Source organism: Podarcis pityusensis (genome assembly GCF_964106645.2).
Source record: "Podarcis pityusensis genome assembly, chromosome: 17".
Lineage (NCBI taxonomy): Eukaryota > Metazoa > Chordata > Lepidosauria > Squamata > Lacertidae > Podarcis > Podarcis pityusensis.
The window spans coordinates 9,906,389-9,928,852 of NC_138042.1; the positions used below are offsets into that span (position 1 = coordinate 9,906,389).

A 22,464-nucleotide genomic window follows, 5' to 3' on the forward strand; every position below is an offset into this window, starting at 1 on the left:
AGCTACTGTATTGTGGCTTCATCCTGTGCCATTGAGGTAATGTGAGAACCAGGGCCTAAAAGGTTATTGGGCATGGTTTCTGGGTTTCATGTGCAACATAAGATGGGGCTGTTCAGGAGCCTCCAGAAAGGACTAAAGTAATAAAGAAGACAGGAATTATGGTAGGTACTCTTCTCTTTCCCTTCCTCTTACACAGAGCTGCTGCTAGATGCTGAATAGGTTTCTTTGTACAGTTGTACCCTGGTTCTTGAATCTATGGTAATCCGTTCCGGGAGTCTGTTTGACTCCCGAAACCATTCGAAAACCAAGGCTTCCTGCAGTCAAACGGAAGCTGCATCAGACACTCAGCTTCCGAAAAATTTGCAAACCGGAACACTTACTTCCGGGTTTTTGGCATTTTGGAGCCAAAACATACGAGTACCAAGGCGTTCAAGAACCAAGGTACGACTGTACTTCCACACACTGACTTAGCCTCTGTGATGAGCCGATCTCCTTTAAGAGGGTGGGGATGGGTCGGAGGACACAGAGGTCAGATCAGAGAACCTCCCAGAGTAGTTCAAGTGGTTGAATGATGAGCTGCAATTTAAACATGCAGTAAAGTTAGCAGACTGGGTGCTTTTCCAAAGGTGCAGCATTTGCTCACTTTCCGAGCTGAGCTAAACCTTGCGGAGGTAGTCTCCGCGATGTGAGTTTCTTTCTGAAACCCTCCAGTAACAAGGCACTTGGACTCTAAGAGTTCTCTGTCTCTTGTCTTACAGCTGGCTTTCTGAACTCATGGAAGAACAACGTCCACCAGTCTTGCACGACAGTTTCATAATTGTAGAACTACTTTGAAAGGCAGAGAAAAGGAGTCCCCTTGTCTTTTTCCATTTTGCTTGTACTGCCCGTTTGTGCCTGGCACATCATGATACCTCCCAGTTATCTATTGCCTTTAGTGTTGTCCCTGAAGCCAGAGGGTACTGAAAGTGTTCCCTTTAAGTAGTTTCCAGCGGATTTCTACAGGGTCCAGCACTGATTTTTCACTGGGCTGCATCAAAGCCAAATTGAATCTGCCTCAGAGTCGGAGTTCTGTAGCTTGGCTGGTCACATCCGCTGTATTAAATAAATCATTACAACGCTGAGTTCCATTTTGGAACATAAGAAATAAAAGTATATACAATTTGCAGCTGGATTTAGATACTTAACAGGTATCTGACAGCACGTAATTTGGTGGCCAGTGGGCGCTGATTGTTGAGTCCAGAGAGCTGTAGCTTCTTTGTGGTCTTTATGCAGGCCTGCACAATCCTATGCACTGATTTTAATAGGACTATTTTTTGAGACTGAGTGTGCATAAAACTTCAGCCTTTGTCCAAGAGGAGTTTGCTTGATGAAGGCTTGGAGTCGCTGGATCATCCTGATTACTATTTTTACCCTGCTTTTCTGTTCATGGATACACAAAGTGATTTGTAAGATTAAACACAATAAATCAGTGGGTCTTCCTCAGCAATATGGGAAAAATATAGTTTCGGTGGGAGCTTCCCCCTCCCAAGCTAATAGTTGGGTTGCAGTGGGAGGGAAATGTCCTATCTTCACACCATCGTCGCCATCCTGATCAGGTCTCTGCACCTTCTATTTGTGAAATAAACATTGTGCACTTAAGGGCAAACCATGTGATTCACATAACCAATGGTTTGGCCGTGGATCAAAAAGGATTTTCAAGACTTCTTGGTTCATGCTCATAAAACTTGCTCCCCATTTTCTTTTAGTATTCCTTACGAGTAATGTTTTCTGCTTGATGGCTATCTTAAGAATTTCTTACATTGCAAGATACAGTGGAACCTCGTGTTACATACTGTCCTCCTTGCAAACGTTTTGTGTTACGAGCTCTGCTAACCTGGAAGTAGATGCTCCCAGTTGCGAACTTTGATCTGGGATGTGAGCGGAAGTCGCACACCATCAGCGTGGCAGCAGCGGGAGGCACCATTAGTGAAAGCGCACCTCGGGTTATGAACTGTTTCGGCTTAAGAATAGACCTCCGGAACGAATTAAGTTCATAACCGGAGGTACCACTGAACAACATAGCTCTCTCTCCCCTTTCAGATTAAATGCTTTTGGTTTTTCAAAGCCAAGCCTTCCCCTGCTCACCGCCTTTCTGGCCTCTGCCTGATAGTTCAGTAAGTTGTTATGTTATGTATTTGTGGTGGTAAAGTTTCCTGCCAGTGGCAGAGAAGACCTGGAAGGAGCTGGTGAGATGACACTAATTTTCTTGCTGCAGGGATTGTGCTTCATGAGTTGCTGAGGTTGATTATTATTACATTATATTTGTGTTAGACTCTTCTGTATAGTAATTGCACCTGGGGTGTTCTTAAAAGTTGGTTTTCAGACAATAGCAGTAAAAGCTGCTTGTGCTCGACAGCTTTTGGAGTGAATGCTTTCTTAGGGAAGTCTAATGTGGGTGGGCAGAAATTCTGCTCTCGTTTTTGCCAGACTCTCTCCAGGGACGCAGTGGGGCATACCTCTCAGGATAGCTTTTTGAGACCCAGAAAATTGGACGTTTTATTGTTTTCTTCCTCCCCTACAGGACGGTGGCAGCTGAAGTAAGGAAGCAGGTGTCCCGAGAATATGGCAACTCCCCTCAGCTTTCCAAGAAGCGGGGTGGCCCCCCACAGTCGGTGAGTTATTCAGTAGTATGTCATGGTCCGGGGTGGAGATCTGGCAGAAAACACTGCAGCTTCTGGCTAATAAGGCAGGGAAGAAAATCTGTTCACCCGAAGAAAATAGGCAGTACCAGACAACCATAATTTGGAAACTGCCCATTTCCAGGGCATTTTAGAAATTGCTAGTAATCCAACATATAGCAGGGACAACCATTTTGCTCGTGCTTTAGGAAGTACTCTTAGTTAGAACTGGGGTTGTTGTTTTTTAGAAAAATAACAACAACTGAATTAAATGATATCTATATTTAAACATTCCTAATTAAATTCTCTAATCTTTTAAAGCCATCAAGTTGGTGGCGACCTCTGCCTTCTCAGGGAGTGTTCCATAGTTTGACTATGTGCTGTGTTTCTGTCCTAAATCTTTCCCTTTCTTAGCCAATTGCTACCCTTTGCCAGTGGGTTGCTGACTTCCAATATTTGCTCATGGGAGACAGGATTTCCTTTTGGCTTACTGTCACTATGGACCTACCTGAGGCCTCTTCGGAGATGGAAAATTGGAAGAAGCATAAGAACCACTAATATCTCCTTTCATTTCTGCAAGAATCATATTGGGGAACAATGGTTACATATGAATTAGTTGCCTTATTCCTCCAGTCCCAATCCAAATAGTAGAGTCCCAATCTCTGATATCGGCTGCATTTTATTTGTTCTTCCTGGGTGGCATAAGGACCAGAACAGCTGCAGAAACTATGCTTTATTTTCTGGAGTTTCAGCTTTAAAACAAACAAACAAACAAACAAACAAACAAACAAACAAACATCTGTGGCCTTCTAAAAACTCCTGGGCTTCCCTTATGTAGTGTTTCCTAAAGCACTTATTGGGTGAGGACAAGGTGGATTTCAATTTCCCAGGTGTGAAGGAGTTTGAAATTGGAAACTTTTGGGTGGGGTTTGGCTGGGTGTCTTTGAAAATAGTTTTAGTCTCCCAGACCTCTGTGCTTGTGTCCTCTCCCCATTCTTCCCTTCTTGCAGGTCTCTGTCATTTAGCCTCTGGCTTTTTCAGGGGATTCCTCCCTGGTTTCATTGTGCCTGAGAAGCTGTCAGAAGAAGAGAGTCTAGCCTCTTAGTAGCCTCTCTCCCTTGCTCAGCTACAGCAAGACAGTTGGTGGAGATGGGAGGGAGAGAAAATTTAGCTTTTGCCATTTGTCATAAGAACAAATGCTTGCATTTGGACAGTTTCCAAGTGGCCTGTGACATGCAGTGTTAACTGTGCCTTGAGGAAACGAAGGGGTCTTTCTTCTCCTCCCCACAGCACCTGTTTCTTCTTGCTCCTCTCTGAACAATAGTGCTCAATAAAGTCACTTAGACTATGTTGTAATTGTAATAATTTAAGAGCAGAGCTATGTGTTGTGGCGGCTCAGATGACTTTTGTGCTGGTTAGTTGGGCATTGTGGTGGGAACTGGAATAAATTTACTAGTCTTAAAGATGAGCTCCTGCAGTCTTCCTCACCTTGGTTTCTGCATTCTCATCTTGGAAGGACTGCAACTCCCTCAGGCCTGTTGTTGTCCTTCAAGATGAAGGGAGGCGCCTCCGTCAGAAGCTTCTGTGAAGGACCAAGAAATGCCCCCAAACCTCTGTATTTCTCTGACTCCTCTGTTGGACTGAGGGGAAGAGGTGGAAAATTCACACACTTTTTTCTTAGCTCTCATAGTCTAACTTGGTGGTAATAGTGGGCATTTACCTGAAACATGTTGGAATCATGGATTCATGGGGAGGTGTTCATCCATTTCCCAGTCTATAAAATGGAGAATACCAGACTCGGGCCTTGGGACAAATCCTTATCATCCTTGTTACGATGTGCTACAGCTAGGAGTGATTCAGGCACACCAGACAACTTCAGCAAGTGAAAGCTTGTCCACACTCCTGCTTGTCCCGTGCCTAGAAAGAAGAGACCCCAAGCAGTTTTCTGCTTGGCTCTTGCTTTCAAGGGAAAAACTGCTGTTTAGTGAACAATCAAAGCAAATGGTGATCCACCCACTTTGGGAAACACTATTCTGAACTGTAATCAATAAAAAGCAAGTCACAGTGCATAAAACAACACAATACAAATTGAAAGCAAAGACACAACTTATACAATTGTGTTTGTTTGTTTTTTAAAAAAAATATTGCTGTAGCTGCTTATTTGTACTTAATTTCATGCCCAGTCAGGCCTGTAGCCAAAAAGAGGAGGAGGCATATCTCTTGGATAGGGAAAACTCTCTGTTTGGCTCTAAATCAGAGCAAACATCAATCTGGAGAAACCCCAAATGGCCATTTGTTCTGATTGAGCGCTAAAGACTTTCTGACTTGTAGGTTCCTCTTCCTTACCCCACTCCTTGACCTTCTTCTCTAAGGTGCCTCTGACAGAAGTGGTGGAGCCTGTAGACTTTGAGGAGTACCTTGACAGCCACGTGCCAGATGCTGAGCCCGGTCCACTTCGTGATCTGGTTGAGTTTCCCACGGATGACCTGGAGGTGATCCACCAAACGCGGGACTGTCGAACACTGGAACCTGGCATCCCTGAAGATGAGTAAGTGGTGGGATTATTAATTGTGGGTTGTGATTATTCTGATACTTGTGATAAGCACCTCTGCTTCCATTTACTCCTGCAGCCTTTCACTGCAGAGCCCCCTTCACCTCAGGACAGTCATATGTAAGAGTTGCCAAGGAAAAAGTACTTGGCAATTTGCTGGCAGTTTTCTGCATTAGAACTTGCTAGTTCTGCAGTATTGACCAGTGAAAATGTGGTAGGCAAAAATTATTTTTTAATCTTCACATTAACAATTTCAGCGTGGCTGAATGCTGCTTTGGAAGACTGATTTAAATGGCAATATAACTGACTTTTGACATCTGCACAAAGCTTTTGGAAAGGCATCCATTTAATTCCCAAAGGAGACTTAAGTGTGAAGAGGTGTAGGTCATTCTTGAAAGTCATCTGGGATTTTACAAGATAAACCCCGGGTGGGTTCTGCTTACAGGTCTTTCCCCTAAGATGTGTGGGAAAAAATTCTGAAGGGTTTTCACAATTCTGCCTTTTTGGTAATCCCACAGAGAAATAACATATTAATAGGAAAAATAGACTTCAGTGCACTATTCATCATGGCACTAAGATGCAGAAATCATCACAAAAACTATCCAGTTCACCATGCTCATAGGAAGGAATGACCAGCTTTTCAAATACAAGGGGGAAAAACCCGCTCTTGACTGCTACTAAAACCCAGGAACACCTGTAGGCTCAAAGCACAAGGAGGCTCTTATTGTAGTGTTTAACAAGCACTAAGGCTAGTAGTTTTCAAGGGCCACATTTTAAATTTGTTTCTATGTGAGAAAAAAGAATATCTGGGAGGTATTATCTGTTGTTTAATAAAGGTGTGGAAGCAAAACATGTGGAGAGAAATTTGATACTTATCTCTCCTTGCAGATAAGTCTTTGGACGTTACTAACCTGTCGACATTTTTACTAGCCTGCTTTTCTTCCTCTTTCATTCTTCTCCAGGAAGCAGGATGCTCGTGTACGAGATGCTGTACAAGTCTACACAGAAGACTGGGTCATGGTCCAAAGAAAGTAGGTTGCGCCTCTTATTTGAGAAAGGATAGCAAAGACTGATTCTTTGTTATTGTGGCGGTGGTGAAATTTGCTGACAGTGCTTAATCTTTTTGGATGTGGATTAAATATGGACCTAACAGAAAGAACCTTTGGTAGGGGAGTGCTACGTTTCAAACTGAAAAAAGATTTTAAACAAACATTCTTCTAACTAAAGGAACCTATTAGACTTCTCTTACTTCCAGCTGGACTAACCTTGACTTTCACCTTCCCACAAGCTGTTATTCACCCATCCTCCAGCCCTCTGAAGTGTCAATGGAAGGGCTAGAGAAGTTGGAGGGAAAGTCCTAACTTTCTATGGAACTTCCTTAAGATTGCATTGGAGTGAATCCTTGCACTGTAATAATTGTATCTGCTTATAATTGACCATTTGATAGCCAGAGCCCTAGTTGCCCAAGTCCTTTCAATTGCTGCATAATTATTGCTTCAGCAGTCATTCTGTAGGGGTGGAAAAGTTGTTTCATTCAGATGAGCCATAGTATATGTTGTGGATTGTAATCTCAGTTTTTGGGAGCCTTTCAAATAGAGTTCACTGTTAATTGATAGTGCCTTTTGGTTCTTGCATAACAAGCATTTCAGTGCCCTGCCTTGCAGCCTGTGATTGATGACTTGCCTTCCTAACCAGGTAAACCCAGTGAGTAGATACAAAATACTAAAATACTAAAACTAAATATTAAATACTAAAGCAGATTAAAATTCACACAAACCTTTCTAAGCATCTGGGTAGGATTGTCTAAACAAGAATGTTTTTAGAAGGTGTTGAAAAGAATTTGGTGAAGGTGCCTGCTTGATATCAACAGGCAGGGAGTTCCCAAAGTGTAGGTGCTGCGACACTAAATGATCAAATTCTAACAAATGCAGAACAGGTGGCACATGTCGCAGTGCCAGTTCCACTGGTCAAAGCAGTCAAAGGGCACATAGGGGTAAGGTTATCTTATAGGTAAACTGGTCCCAAGTTATTAAGGACTTTGTAGCTTAAGAGCAAGGGATGCGGGTGGCACTGTGGATTAAACCACAAAGCCTAGGACTTGCCGATCAGAAGGTCAGCGGTTCGAATCCCCGCGACGGGGAGAGCTCCCATTGCTCAGTCCCTGCTCCTGCCAACTTAGCTGTTCGAAAGCACGTCAAAGTGCAAGTAGATAAATAGGTACCACTCCGGCAGGAAGGTAAACAGCATTTCCGTGCGCTGCTCTGGTTCGCCAGAAGCGGCCAGAAGCTGTACGCCAGCTCCCTCGGCCAATAAAGCGAGATGAGTGCCGCAACCCCAGAGTCAGTCACGACTGAACCTAATGGTCAGGGGTCCCTTTACCTTTTAGCATAAGAGCAACACCTTGAACCTGACCTGGTAGCTGATCGGCAACCAGTGCAGAGCTCTGAGTTATATGCTGACAAGTCCTCACTTCTGTCAGCAATTGTGCTGCAGCATTCTGCGCAAATGGTAGCCTCCGGCTATAAAATATCCACATATAATTTTTCAGAAAGTTCTCAAAGCATTTTAGGGCAGCAGTTCCAAAACGGCTTGCTTTTTCATTTAGACTGTCCCACAAAGGACATACAGGCCATCTTGATAATATCACAATTTCCCTCACTTCCAGTTTTTGGTTTTCCTTCTTCCTGCCTTTCTGGTGCTGCCATTCTGTCTTCCCCTCCCCCACTCACTCAACCAAATTGTGCTGGAAAGTTCCCCTAGCTTTATGGCAATGGAGGAACCCCAATGAGACACCCTACAATAAACTGTGTTGCCCAGAAGTATTCATACAAAAAATCAGGAAGCAGCCAAAGTTTGCATACAAAAAAGAGAAACGAATCTCTCCTTGTTAGTGAAGTTAAGACACCTGTGTTTGGCATAAAGGATTTAAATGCACAGATTGAGGTGGTCCTCCTACAAGCTTTTTTGCCCTATCAGCTCAAACTTTTGAGCTAGGTTTGGTAAGAAATAAAGTTGGTCTTTTGTATTAGGTTTTTCTTTTTAATTTTGTGTGGGTGTTATGGCTGCTTCCAGTTTAACATAAGTTTTTCATCGTATATCTGACTTGCTAGAATTTTTAATATAATAATTCTCAGTTTTTTTAACCATTTTTATTTTGTGACTGGACAATTGTTTAATGAATATTGTATGATCTTTTTAGAGAAGCCCTTGGCAGAGGCATTTTTGGCTGAAACACATTGGGCACATTGTATAAAGGAAAGAAGCCACCCCCTTTTTGGGGACCTCTGAGATTAAATTATCCTTTTTGCATACCTGAAATAGTCATAGCAAGGTGAATGGCACCTTTGTGGAGGTTGATGTGATTGTCTTTTAAAGTCTCTGCATTTTAAGTCGCAAAGGTTCCCAGCAGCCTTACCACCACAGTTTCTTCTACCCTGGTTCAGGTACCAAAGGCTGAGCACCATGTACAATGCTATTACAGCCGAGAGGCAAAGGGAGAGGCAGAAGGGGCTGCCTAGGCAAGTCTTTGAACTTGATGAAGTAGCTGAAGAGCGGAGCAGTCAGGGGGATTCGGTAAGTCAAGTCAGATTTGTAAAATCTAGCATGTTGGAGCAGCTCTTCTGTGTCCTCTATGGGATCCATGAGCAAAGAGTCACAATATAATATGAAAGACCATCTTTGGGGGCGGGGTGGAGTTCTGTTAGTTTGCATTTCTTTTCTTTTTAAAAATTTTATTTACGCTTTTCAGGTTTATACATTTCACTAATTTTACAATCGTTTTAACATTTCAAAGTTTGACTTCCTTCCCCCTCTTTTTGCGGTTCCAAATTAACTTAATTGCTTATGCAAATTAACTTAATTTGCTCATTTATTCATCTACTTTAAATATATACGCTTATAAAACTGAGGGTTATTACAATAATCTTGCCAATGTTCTTATCTGGTTACAATTTATCTGTAAATATTCAATACACCATTTCTATTCTTTTGTAACAAGTTTGATTTCTTATTCTTCTGGTAAGTTTCACCATTTCTGCATATTCCACAAGTTTTTGTATCCATCCTTCCTTTGCTGAGAGTCACTTTGCATTTCTTACTGCAGAAAGTATTGTTCAGATGTGTAGAGATCTTTCCTATTCTACTTAATTCAAGAGGGCTCTGGAAGCTTCTCTGTGTGAAAGAAACAAGCAGAAAGTTCATGATGTTTGGGTTATTCCTTCAGAGAAGCTGAGTTCCAGCTTAAACTTGTTTTGTTATCTCTTCTGTGAAGGTCATGCGGAATATAATAATAGGCCAGAAGGAGCCTGTGGTGTTCTGTACATAGTATGCTTAGTGTTAAGGTTTAGTCTTACTGTAAGTTATTGTAAGTTTAAGTTAAGTCTGCTGCAACTGGATTTCTTATGGACCATGCCAATCCTGAATGTATTAGATTTGTGACAATTATGTTCACTGGCCTTCAGTAGCAGTAAAGCTCTTCTGGATGGAATATTAATTGCCTCTGGTCTATTTTTGGGGAATCCTGCAACGTGTTTAAGTTTTACTCTGCTAGTTCTAGTGCGGGTGACTGGTGGCTGTGGCAATGGCTGCTGTCGATCGGGTTCTGCTGCAGCATTTGGGCGGGTGATTGGCAGCTGCTGACGGCGAGCAGAAATATGACTGGATGCTTCTGCATCCTGTCCCCCCAAAAAAGCTCAACAACTCTGGGCAATTTCCCCCCATTTTCTTAATTTTGAGCCCCCCAAAATGGGGGGGGGTGTCTTATACACGGGGGCGTGTTATACATGGAAAAATACGGTATTCTGAGCCTGGCGAAATGCTCTGGGCTGCTGTGCATTTGCTAGATACTCTGTGAAGTTTGCTGTTGTCAGCAGGAAGACAATGTGGCTCTCGGCAAGGCAGTGCCGTGGACAACAAGGCCTTTTACTATGGTACATCAGGTATTCCTTGTCCCTTCCAGGATGACCTGAAGCGCTGCTCCACCTCCCTCGATGATACACCCCGTGGCAGCTGGGCCTCCAGCATCTTTGACTTGAAGAACTCCGCAGCCGACTTCTTGTTGCGCTCTCTCTTGGTGCGCACTGCCATCGAAGAGACTGACCGCACGAATGAGGAGCTGCGCAAGAAGAACCGGCATGGTGAAATCCTGGCCCTTTACCCGGCCCCAGATGAGGTGAGCGCAGGCCCGTGAAATGGCAGGTATGTTTGGATGTGGGCTGATGAGGATTAGAAGGTGCCCGTTTGCCTCTTGGGGGCAGATACCAGGTTGTGCAGAGGATGCTTTGACGGCCACAGACTTTGCTGAGTGGTAAAGGTTGGAGGAAGAACCACCACAGTCTTGTCATTCTTTTTTAAGTGGTTTTGTCAAGAAAGAGGAGTAGGAGGGATCATTACGTTGCCTGGCACCCCTCCTTTCCTCCTCCTCCAGAGATCTCAGAACTGTCCAGTCTCTTCCCTGCCCTATGACACTCTGTTTGGACTCACTTTTGTTCTAGCAAGCTCCAATACTGTTTTCCTAGCGCTAAGCACATGGTTGTATAGATGATGTGCTTCTCTTTATCTTTTCAGGATGAGGCAGTAGAACGCTGCAGCATCCCAGAAGTTCCCAAGGAGCACTTTGGTCAGAGGATCCTGGTGAAGTGTTTGTCTCTGAAGTAAGTCACTTTTTATTTGCCAAACCAAACTCAAAGTAGGACATACTTTGGGAGGTGGTGGCGGGCTGGGCCTTGGAGTTCCCAAACCTACTGGTTTTGGGAGACTTCAACGTCCATGCCGATGCCGCTCCCTCCTCACAGGCTCTGGACCTAGTGACTTCCATGGCAACACTAGGGCTCTCCCAGTTTGTTTTGGGCCCCACTCATCAAGCAGGCCACACACTGGATCTGATCTTTGGGGCTGGCATAGATGTGATCATGCTCCCCCCTGTGGAAGTGCCATGGCCTGATCACTACGCTCTGAAAGCCAACATTGACTTCCCGCTCCTCCCCTGCTCGGGTGGCGAACCTATTTGGGCTCGTCCGCGAAAACAGATGGATCCTGATAGATTCCGACAAGGCTTGCGGGACCCTGCTCCTCCTGGCGACTCATTAGATGACCTTGTTGAGGACTGGAATAACCGGCTCTTGGCAGCCATTGATGAGATCGTGCCTAAGCGCCCTCTGCGACCCCGTCGAAACCGGGCGCCTTGGTTTACTGAGGAGCTCCAGAAAATGAAGCGGGATCTCAGACGGCTAGAGCGAGTATGGTGACGGACTTGTGACGGAGCCTCAAGAACATCTTATAGGACGCTTATGAAAGCCTATGAGATGGCTATGAAAGCTGCTAAGAAATCTTACTTTGCAGCTTCCATTGCATCCGCTAGCTCTCGCCCGGCATAACTTTTTAGAATAATTAGGTCAATAACGTCCTTCAGAGGACAACCAAATTTAAGCACAAATTCGACCCACAGCTGTGAGGCGTTCGCGAGCTTTTTTGTGGAGAAAGTCCTGTTGCTCCGCCGTGACCTCCCTGCCAATTTAGATACAGTGACTGAACTGGAGGCCCCTCAACTGACTTCAGGTCCAGTGTTGGACCATTTCGATTGGATACTCCCTCCTGATGTGGATAGATTCCTCCAAGTTGTTAAGCCCACCACCTGCCTCCTTGATCCGTGCCCATCTTGGCTGATTAGGGAGTGTCCAGATGTTGCGCGGACCCCCCTGGTTGAAATTATCAATTTGGGAGCCAGGGGAACTGAAGGAAGCAGTAGTGTGTCCACTCTTAAAGAAAACTTCATTAGATCCCTTAGACCTATCCAATTACCGCCCAGTTTCAAATCTTCCATATCTGGGTAAGGTAATTGAGAGAGCGGTTGCTGAACAGCTTGGTAGGTTTCTGGAGGAAACATCGGCTTCAGATCCATTTCAGTCCGATTTCCGTCCTGGTTTTGGGTCTGAGACGGCTCTGGTTGCCCTAACAGATGATCTCCGTAGACAACTGGATCGAGGCGGGTCAGGACTGCTGATCCTTTTAGATTTGTCAGCAGCCTTTGACATGGCCGATCATGATCTTCTGGACCACCGCCTCGCAGACATGGGGATACAGGGCATAGCCCGTAACTGGCTATGCTCTTTTATCTCTGGCTGGGGACAGAGGGTGGCACTAGGGAGGGAAATGTCGTTGCGCCATTCCTTGGTGTGTGGAGTGCCGCAGGGCGCAATTCTCTCCCCGATGCTTTTTAACATCTTTATGCGCCCCCTTGCCCAGATTATCTGGAGCTTTGGGCTGGGCTGTCACCAATATGCTGATGTCACTCAGCTCTATCTGCTGATGGATGGCCACACTGACTCGGCCCCGAACACACTGACCAGATGCTTGGAAGCTGTGGCTGGACGGTTTCGTGGGAGCCGATTGAAACTAAATCCTTCGAAGACAGAGGTCCTATGGCTGGGTCGGGATGGCATGGGGATGAGGGACCAACTCCCTTCTCTTGCGGGGGCCCAATTAGTGCCATTGGCTTCCGTTAAGAGTTTGGGTGTAATCCTTGACGCCTCCCTTTCCATGGAGGCGCAAGTTACAGCAACAGCCAAGGCGACATTTTTCCACCTTCACCGCATCAAGCAGTTGGTCCCTTACCTTTCCCACCCCGATCTGGTCACAGTGATCCATGCGACGGTCATCTCCAGGCTTGACTACTGTAATTTGCTCTACGCGGGGCTGCCCTTGAAGCTGACCCAGAAACTCCAGAGGGTGCAGAATGCTGCAGCGAGGCTCCGCACGGGGTCTCTGCCATGGGAGCATATTCACCCAGTGCTTTTCAAACCGCACTGGCTCCCGGTAGAGTACAGGGTCAGATTTAAGGTGCTGCTTTTGACCTTTAAAGCCCTTCACGGCCTAGGACTCTTGTACCTACGGGACCACCTCTCCCGGTATGCCCCACGGAGAGCCTCAAAGTCCATAAATAGCAACACCCTGAGGCATCAGATCAAGGTCTGCATTTTAAAATGAGCTTAAAAGATATATTTGCAGATGCTTGTGTGTTTTATGCCAGGCATAAAGCAGCTGGCTGGGTGCTTTGGCAGTTGTTTGTCTTCCTGCTCAGAGGCCCCTCTGATTTATAGCAGTAGCAGGAGACACGCTTCTCAAAGTTGTAAAAGGAAATTACAGGCTGGGAGCAGAGGTCATATTGACCATACAAATTACAGAATACAATCAAGCTGCAAAAACACAATTAAGAGTTGGTAAATAGTGAGATTTATTATTTAACAGAAATACCATGTGCCTCCCATCAGACTCGAGCCACATCTTCCTAAGGTTAAAGGGCAAGAGCTAATAGCAACAGCAGCTGGCTTGAAAGGGGGGTGTAAATTTAAGGGGTTGCTTTTGGAAACTGTTTTTACTAAGTTCCTTTCCTTCTAAAAAGCTATATATGTTAATGTATGAAATATATTGGCTTAAATGTAATTATGCAAAGGATTTAGAAAGTAAGAAATGTTAGATTCGTATGTTAGATTCTTATTTCATTGATGGTGTGTGAGAAGGTGAACCCAAGATCTCTGTTTAAGATAAAAATTAAAACCATTAGCCATCTGTTTTGGAGTGAAAGGGCAATAGGGCAATAGGGCAATAGGGCAAAGATGATCTGGTAATTAAGGTGCCTGGTCGAGGCAAATATAAAATATATGGCTACTTGTCTGCCATTTATGGATAGAAGGAAATATAGCTCTTTGTCTCCCATAAAAGGTAATAGGAAATGGGTGTATCTTTTATTATTGGTTCTAGCAAACAGCCAATAGGAATTTCAACCAGGCTGATTGGACAGAGGCAGCCAAAGGAGGAGCAAGGGGGCTGGGCTGAGGAAATATAAGTGCTGGCCATCAGGGCTGGAGTGGGCAGAGCTTTGGTAACCATATACCACTGTGTCTCTCATTTATTTGTCTGACAAATAAATTATTATTTTAATTTCTCTATTGCTGCGTTGAATATTTCATTCCAGCTAAGCGTTAACCACAAGCAGGGTGCTACAACCCTAGTGGTCCCGGGCCCTAAGGAAGTTAGATTGGCTTCAACCAGAGCCAGGGCCTTTTCAACTCTGGCTTCGGCCTGGTGGAATGCTCTGTCTCATGAGACCAGGGCCCTGCAGGATCTGATTTCTTTCCGCAGGGCCTGTAAGACAGAGTTCTTTCGCCTGGCCTTTGGCTTGGAGCCAATTTGTTTTGTTTTTTTAAAAATAATATTTATTAAAGTTTCAAAGAAAAGATTGCATAAATAAAAAAAGAAGAAAAAAAAGAGAAAAATGAAAAAAAAATACAAAATACAGAAAAAGGATAAAAAACACTTTTAAAAAACCACATCAATCTTTCCATGCCTTACATTTCATTTCCTTGCTTCCCTGACCTCCTCACACCTCCCTTTTTTGTATTCCAGTTCTATTGGTTAATTCAGCAATTCCTTTCCCTCTTTGTTTTTGTCTTAATCCTTTAACTTAATATATTATAACTTTGGATTTTCACCTGTTAACAATCCATTTTTACATACACCTTTATAACATTGCTGCTAAAACCACTTAACTTCATTCTGACATCAATCTAACATTCATTAATTTTGCAGTATTTCTGTAAATAGTCTTTAAATTTCTTCCAATCTTCTTCTTTTTTTTAAAAGATATTTATTGAGATTTTCAAAATGTTACAAAAAAAAAAAAAATAGAAGCAGAAGAGAGTACAAAGAATAAAAATAATTAACAAAGTAGAAAAAAGAAGGGGAAAAAAACCCAACCCCTTCCCACCATATATGAAAAAATTCCAAATGAGAAAAAAATGACAGAAAAAAGAGAAAAAAGAAGAATGCAAAAATCACAAAACTTTAAAAACATTTAAAAACAAATTCATTATTTTCAAATCCTTAACTGTCATTACCTTCTTTCTTAGACTTCCTCCTCCTCCCTTTCTTTGTATCCTAGTTATTAATTATCCCAGCAAATCCTTGACCTTATCTTTCTATAATAAAATAAACCTTAACACTTAAAACTTAAATCTTATCCTTGCCAACTTCTCATAATCATAATATTTTTTCATAATTCTTTAAACATCTTTGCTAAAGCCAAGTAATTTCATTCCAACATTTTCCTATCATTCATCAATTTTATAAAACAGTTCTAATAATAGAAAAAAGAGGTATAAACAGATCCAATCTTCATCCAGCGTCCCTTCCTCCTGGTTCTGGGTTTTGTCAGTCATTATTCCCGTCAATCTAGCCCATTAACCTGGCAACCTTATGTCCGAGGCCCTCAAGTCTCTTCCATGACCCTTCCGCGGCTCTTCTTCATATTTGTAACTGTATTTTCCCTTGTCTCTTGCTCGTGGTAACTCCAGCTTAACAATGTTTTTAATCCTTCTCAACAGATCAGCCCCTTTTCCATGTTCAACAATGAATTCCATGTAGTATTTAAAAGCATGTTTCAAAGGCCCTCCAAAATTGAGAGCCCCCACAGTCCCAAACATCTCACGGCCCGTTGCCATATTTGAAAAGTCCAAACATCCCAGCATAGGGGGGTCAATCCAGCCCCCCATTTCCAAACCAAGCCAAACTTTTCCTTTCCAGATATGGCTTTTTCCAAGTTCATTTGTCAAATCCAAAAAATCATATTCCTGTTGGGCCTGTTCTGTCAAAACACACTCCTGATTTAATGTCAAAAACTCCTGTTCTGTCAAGACACACTCCTGATTTAAATCCTGAGTGGGCTCCACATATTTTCCCACTGTCTGTTCAAAGTTTCCCACTGCCTGTTCAAAATTTCTAGTCGAAGTCGCCATCCAATTCACCTTCTCGTGTAATTGTTCCAGTAGATTGTTTGTTTTATAGAGAGCATACAACAAGGCTTCTGAATACATTGTCCCACAAGGTCAGATACTTGTTCCCACGGTTGTAATCTGTAACAGCTGTTGACTCCCTGGAGTTAGTTACAGTTTCACAGTTACAATTTCACAGACTCCCCCTAGGGGGAAGACTTCTATTTATTCTTGCAACAAAGTTTCCTTTTTTTAAGATACCATGTCCATACATAATCCTTTAAAATGCGAAAGGGAACAGTGGAATCACTAGGTTTCTCTTCTTTTAGCCATCTGTCAAAAACACTTGTCTTTGGTTAATGAACTTCACACGTCAGTCCTGACAGCCCGCTCCAGGATCAGGACGGAGGAAAGTTACTTCACTTTAAAGTCACTTTAAACAGTCCAAAAAGATCCCCCCCTTCTCCTGCTGTCGAAGGGGGGTTCCACAATTTTAAATGGTGAAATCCAATATTTTAAAAGCAATTTTCTGAGCTCTAGTTTAAGTTGCCTTTGCTTTATTCTGTTTACAAAAGAACGGAAGGATGACTTCCTGTTTAGACCTTCCCGTTCCGTACCAAATTCAAGTAAATTTTTAAAGTCGGATTCTTTCCTACTCGCAAGTCCTTATTTGATGTCCAATTGTTCAAAGTCTAAGTACTCATGGGTGCTTATTTTAAAGTCCGAATTGTCCCAGGAAAAAGGCAGCGCTCTCCGGCAACAGCTATGCGGCTTCGCTCCACGGAAATAGCAGTTGACTCACAGCACCGCGCCACTTCCCCCTCTTCACTTCAGAGCCCGTTAGTGGGTTTCTTAGCGGGTTGGGGGGCACTAAAGGTGCCCACCGAGTCCCATGGTTACAGGCTTCATCCGCCTGTGATTTTTAAGTGGGTCCCCGCTTCGCCGTAGCGGAGAAGACCCATTTTCCGCGGAGCTAGTCCCTCCAGTTCAGAGGGAGTCCGCCATTGCCGGTGGCGCCACCCCGGTAAATTTCTTCCAATCTTCTTCCACCGACTCTTCTCCCTGGTCTCGGATTCTGCCAGTCATTTCCGCCAGTTCCATATAGCTGGCTTGGAGCCAATTTGATTCCCTCCCTCTCTTTCTTTTCCTTTCCTTTCCTTCTCCTCCTGCGATGAGGCTACATTTTAATATTTTAATGTTTCAATATTTTAATGTTGTATTTTAATTTTGTTTTTAAGTTGTAATCATTCAACTTGTTTTTATTATTGCTTGTAAGCCACTCTGAGCTCGGCCTTGGCTGGGGAGGGCGTGGTATAAATAAATATTATTATTATTATTGCAGTGCTTTTCACAAATGCTTCAGGGTGCAGTGCTGTGCAAAGGGTGTGAGGCCCTGGGTGAACATTGTGTCAGTTTGCATTTCTTAGTGCAGAAAGTATTGATCAGATGTGCAGAGTTCTTTTCTGTTTAATTAATTCAAGAGAGTTCTGGAAGCTTCTCTGTGTGAAAGAAACAAGCAGAAGGTTTGTGATGTTTGGGTTATTCCTTCAGAGAAGCTGAGTACAGCTGTCTTAAACTGGTTCTGTTATCTCTTCTGTCAAGGTCTTGCTGACTTTAATAATAAGCCAGAGGGAGCCTGCGTTTCTCTTTCTCTTTCCCTTCTGGTGTGGTGTTCTGTAAATAGTATGCTTAGTGTTAAGGTTTAGTTTTATTATAAGTTATTGTAAGTTACCGTAAGTCTGCTGCAATTGGCTTTCTTATGGACAGTGCCAGTTCTGAGTGTATTGGATTTGTGACCATTATTCTCATTTGCCTTCAGTGGCAGTAAAGCTCTGCTGGATGAAATATTAATTGCCTCTGGTCTATTTTTTGGGAATCCTGCAACGTGTTTAAGTTTTACTCTTAACTATACATTGGAGTTCTGCTCTGGTTCAGTATTGAGTAGAATTACATGACACTTTGCTGGAGGATTTCAAAGCTGTCTCTGCAGAAAACCAAATTCTGAATCCAGGGGTCCATTTCTTATGTACTATTCTCACTGGAGGGTGTGCATGCCTCTGTTTCCAGTCATCTCATGGTGGAGAGCAGCACTGGCACTAGGTTCAGTCCATACAAGAGGCTCCCATGCTAAATTGCAAACAACCTGCAATTCCCTTGGGAAGAAGGCTCCTTGTTGCTTTGCCAGGAGATGCCCACGTTCATGGACGGCACAAGGTTCACTGCTGGCTATGGTTGACGTATGTTTGTTTTCTCACTGAACCATCTCTCTCTCTCTCTCTCTCTCTCTCTCTCTCTCTTGTACCCTTCCATGGAGCAGGTTTGAGATCGAGATCGAACCGATCTTTGGATCGCTAGCGCTTTACGATGTGAAGGAGAAGAAGAAGGTACTACTCTGTGATTCTGAGCAATACTTGTCTTTACAGCTAGAAGCAGGACCATTTTATAAAATGGGCAGAGAGCAAAGCATAGCAAGGTAGGATGCAAATTGGTCAGTTACCTAAAATTGCTGAGATGTTTGAAAGACTAGTTTGATAGACATAGGAAGCGCTGGGTTGGAGATGCTCTTGATTATGTCCATGCAGCACATACACAAGGCTACTTGATGTGTCTTCTTACTAGTTCCCCTGGAATCAGAGCAGTCTGCAGTCTCTTCCTGTTCTGGAACAGGTAGGAACTGCCTCCAGACATTTTGGAGGAAAGGGGGCATTTTCTCCCCTAGCTATTGCCCTGCCTTCAGTTAGTGTTGCAAACTCTTGTGGGTTCCTGCCTCAAGCGCTTCCTTCTAGTTAGAGGAGCTTCAAAGGCAGGAGAATGAACTGTCTCAGCAGAGGCAGGAGGGAAAGGTGGATCACAGCATTCCGCAGGCAGCAGCTATGCAGGCGCCTTCAGATTGTGCTTTATCTGACCCCTCACTCCCATCCCAAGGACACAGGGTGATTTCAGCTGCAGTGAGAAGCCTAGCCAGCTGCATGCCCTGCTGCCTTTAGTCTCTGTGCCATTAGTTCTCTCCGGCTGGATCTGTACAGATTCTAAAAAACGCTATGGAGAAAAACGCTATAAAAGCTCTTAATGGAAAACCCCATTGGTGACGGATCACTGCTCTATAGCACCAGCTGGTGCCGCATGTTTGTAACGCAGGTATAACGCGATATACAGTAGTACCTTGGTTTACGAACTTAATCCGTTCCGGAAGTCCGTTCTTAAACCAAAGCGACCTTAAACCAAGGCGTGCTTTTCCATAGCAGCGGGGGACTCAATTTACAAATGGAACACACTCAACATGTTCTGCTTCCAAGGCAAAGTTTGCAAACCAAAACACCTACTTCCGGGTTTGCAGCGTTCTTAATCCAAGTTGTTCATAAACTACGTTGTTCTTAAACCAAGGTACCACTGTAATTGACAAGTGTAGCTGAGGCCCCTCTCTTCTGCCCAGCACAGTCTCTTAGGTTTGACTTTAGTAAGCACCTCAGGAAACTACAGTGTGGAACCAGGCAGATCTGGCAGAAGCCAGTGGGAAACAGGGCTGGTGCTCTCTGGCTGCAGGAAAGAGAAGGCCCAGGTCTTGTTACAGTAGTGGTGGCGACAGCAAGCCAGATTTCAAGACCACAGTGGATAGGCCTTGTCCAGATCTAAAGTCTGCTGTCTGTTGTGGTGCTCCCAGCTTTGTTGCTTTTATTACTGTGTCGGGTTGGGAGTGGGTCTCGAATGCATGGTAACTTTGCCTGGCTTCTGCCATTTCCCCAACTTTTCTAGATCTCTGAAAACTTCTATTTTGACCTCAATTCGGAGCATATGAAGGGGCTTCTGCGAGCACACAGTGCCCACCCTGCTATCTCCACGCTGGCTCGCTCGGCCATTTTCTCCCTCACACATCCTTCTCCAGATATATTCTTAGTGATCAAGGTGAGATGTTTGATCTTCAGTCACGCCTCCAGAGCTCATCCCCCTTTGCAGCCATTCTGGCAAGCGCTGTGCGAGCGGTGGAGGCACATATATTCTGCCTCCTTCTGTGAGTGCAGGAAAATAGCTTGTTTGAGCTGGGCATCAGAATTAACAGCTTGAGAATCTCAGCTATCCTTAAAACAAAACAAAAGATGTTTCTAGTTCCCATGGGTTTGGAGGGAGATTTGAATGTGTGTGGGCAATGTCTAGCAGACTCTCTGAAACTGGAGTGAGGTCTGGGAGGGCCCATTCTTTTTCATTTTACTTATGGTTTTGGTTAGCTGAATGAATAACGCAAAAGAAACATAAGCAAAAGAAAAGTAATTACATAGTGCAGAACACTATTTTTTTCTCCTTGCCCCATATTTTCTTTTCAAGCACTGAGTAAGCCCAGCTCTAGGTGCAGGACTTTTCATCTTTCCTTAGCTTCAGGGACAGCTGAGAGGGCTCTCTGGTTGCAGGCCTCTCTCGTCAGGGCTAGTTGTAGAACTTGAGGTAGAGCTCACAGCGCTCTCGGTTTAATATTTGGGAACTTCCAAGGCATCTGCTGGACTTCATCACCAATAACTTGCTTTTCCTTTCCCTGCCCAGCTGGAGAAGGTGCTGCAGCAAGGGGACATCAGTGAATGCTGTGAGCCATACATGGTCATGAAGGAGACCGATGCTCTGAAGGTAGGTAGATGGAAGCAAGATGAGGAAGCAGTTGGGTTCCTGGCCTTGCTGTGTGTGTGTGTGTTTGTGTGTGTGTGTGTGTGTGTGTGTGTGTGTATGTGTGTGTGAATGATAAGGAAGCAGTTGGGTTCTTGGCCATGCTCTCTCTCTCTGTGTGTGTGTGTGTGTGTTTTAGTTAGCTAGCTAGCATGCTAGACTTGGCCCCGGGTTTCAATTCTACCTGTATCATTAAATCCCTGGATGCCCTGGGATGACCTCTTGCATGTTCTCAATGGAATGAAAATGGCCTGCTTTACAGGTTTATTTTATGGGTGGGTGTGGTAGGGGGTTCAACATTTACAGTTTGGTCACAGTCATGGTGAAGTTCCCCCCCTGTGCTTCCTTTTTAAATTTTTATTTATGATTTTCATTTTTATACATTTCATTAATTTTACAATCATTTTCACATTTTGAAAATCGAATTCTTTCCCCTTCTTTCTGCGGTTCCTTAAATTTATGTTTTTAATATTTTCTGCATATTCCAAATTAACTTAATCATTTATGCATCTTTTTAAAATGTATACTCTTATAAAACTGCAGGTTATTACAGTAATCCTGCCATTGTTCCTGTCTGTTTACAGTTTATTTGCAAATATTCAATAAACCATTTCCATTCTTTTATAAAAAGTTTGCTATCCTGATTTCTCCCCCCTTGTGCTTCCAGAACAAAGAGAAGCTGGAAAAGCTGCGGGTGGCAGGAGAGCAGTTCTGCACCCGTCTGGGAAGGTATCGCATGCCATTTGCCTGGACTGCCATCCACCTTGTGAATATAATCAACAGCACTGGGATGCTTGAGAGGGATGCTTCTGACTCGGAGAGTGGTGAGTATAGTGCCGTGACCAAGCTCTGTGAAAAAGGATGCTTCCTGTCCTGTGGGGAGTTGGCTGCTGACGCTGCTTTTTCCCAGTTACATGGAGCTTTTGTCCAAAGGAACCTCAGGAACTGAGGCAGTGTGATGTAGTGGTTAGAGCAGACATAGGCAAACTTGGCCCTCCAGATGATTTGGGACTACAGTTTCCATCATCCCTGACGACTGGTCCTGTTAGCTAGGGATGATGGGAGTTGTAGTCCCAAAACATCTGGAGGGCCGAGTTTGCCTATGCCTGGGTTAGAGTGTCAGACTGGGACCCGAGTTTAAATTCCCAAATGGTCATGAAGCTCACTGGGTGACCTTGGGCCAGTCACACACTCTCAGCCTGATCTACCTCACAGGGTTCTTGTGAGGATAAAACGGGGAGGAGAACTTTGTAAGCCACCTTGAGCTCCTTGGAGGAAAGGTGGGATACAAATGTAACAACAACAACAACAACAGCAAGGCATTATTGGATGGGAACTCCCTGTGTCTAGGCTGCCTAGGTGAGGATCATGGTACAAGGTGGAGTAGGTCAAGGAAGAGAGGAAAATGCCAGAAATTGCACCGTATGTTTATCATCAGAAATGGGATGACTTGTAACTGGCAGTTGTGCATCACAGGAGTAGTTTAAAGCTGACTCACAGCATGCTAGCATTACAAACAGAGTAAAATCAAGCCACAAATTTGCAGTCATGTCCATGCAGCCTTAAAGCTCACAGTACAGAAATGTAGAATGAGGTAGTTTGTTTATGTTCATGAGCTAGAGACTGAGACAAAGGAAGTGGCAGTTTCTACATTTTGTTCTCCTCTCTTCAAACAAGAGTATGCTGACTCCTTCAACCTATTAGCAGAGAAAAATTGGGGATGAGGAGCCTCTTCCGAGTGCTCTGTATGGCAGACTTCAAGTGTAATTTACTACACATTATACCATGTCTACTAGAGCACGCAAACTGGTTTTTTTATTCACGGGACTTAACTGCAGGG

The 22,464-nt window shown here is 43.9% G+C and overlaps 1 protein-coding gene across 4 annotated transcripts in view; it reads left to right on the forward strand.

Moving 5' to 3' along the window:
• DOCK6 (dedicator of cytokinesis 6) overlaps positions 1 to 22,464 on the forward strand; it is a 99,611-nt gene that overhangs the window by 11,592 nt on the left and 65,555 nt on the right. For all 4 annotated transcript variants that reach the window (XM_080988022.1, XM_080988023.1, XM_080988024.1 and 1 more), the window contains exons 2-11: positions 2,561 to 2,651; positions 5,030 to 5,205; positions 6,171 to 6,239; positions 8,652 to 8,781; positions 10,166 to 10,378; positions 10,774 to 10,859; positions 18,292 to 18,358; positions 19,728 to 19,877; positions 20,508 to 20,588; positions 21,292 to 21,448. In XM_080988022.1, coding sequence (XP_080844148.1) covers positions 2,561 to 2,651; positions 5,030 to 5,205; positions 6,171 to 6,239; positions 8,652 to 8,781; positions 10,166 to 10,378; positions 10,774 to 10,859; positions 18,292 to 18,358; positions 19,728 to 19,877; positions 20,508 to 20,588; positions 21,292 to 21,448 — 1,220 coding nt within the window. The remainder of the gene's footprint in view (positions 1 to 2,560; positions 2,652 to 5,029; positions 5,206 to 6,170; positions 6,240 to 8,651; positions 8,782 to 10,165; positions 10,379 to 10,773; positions 10,860 to 18,291; positions 18,359 to 19,727; positions 19,878 to 20,507; positions 20,589 to 21,291; positions 21,449 to 22,464) is intronic.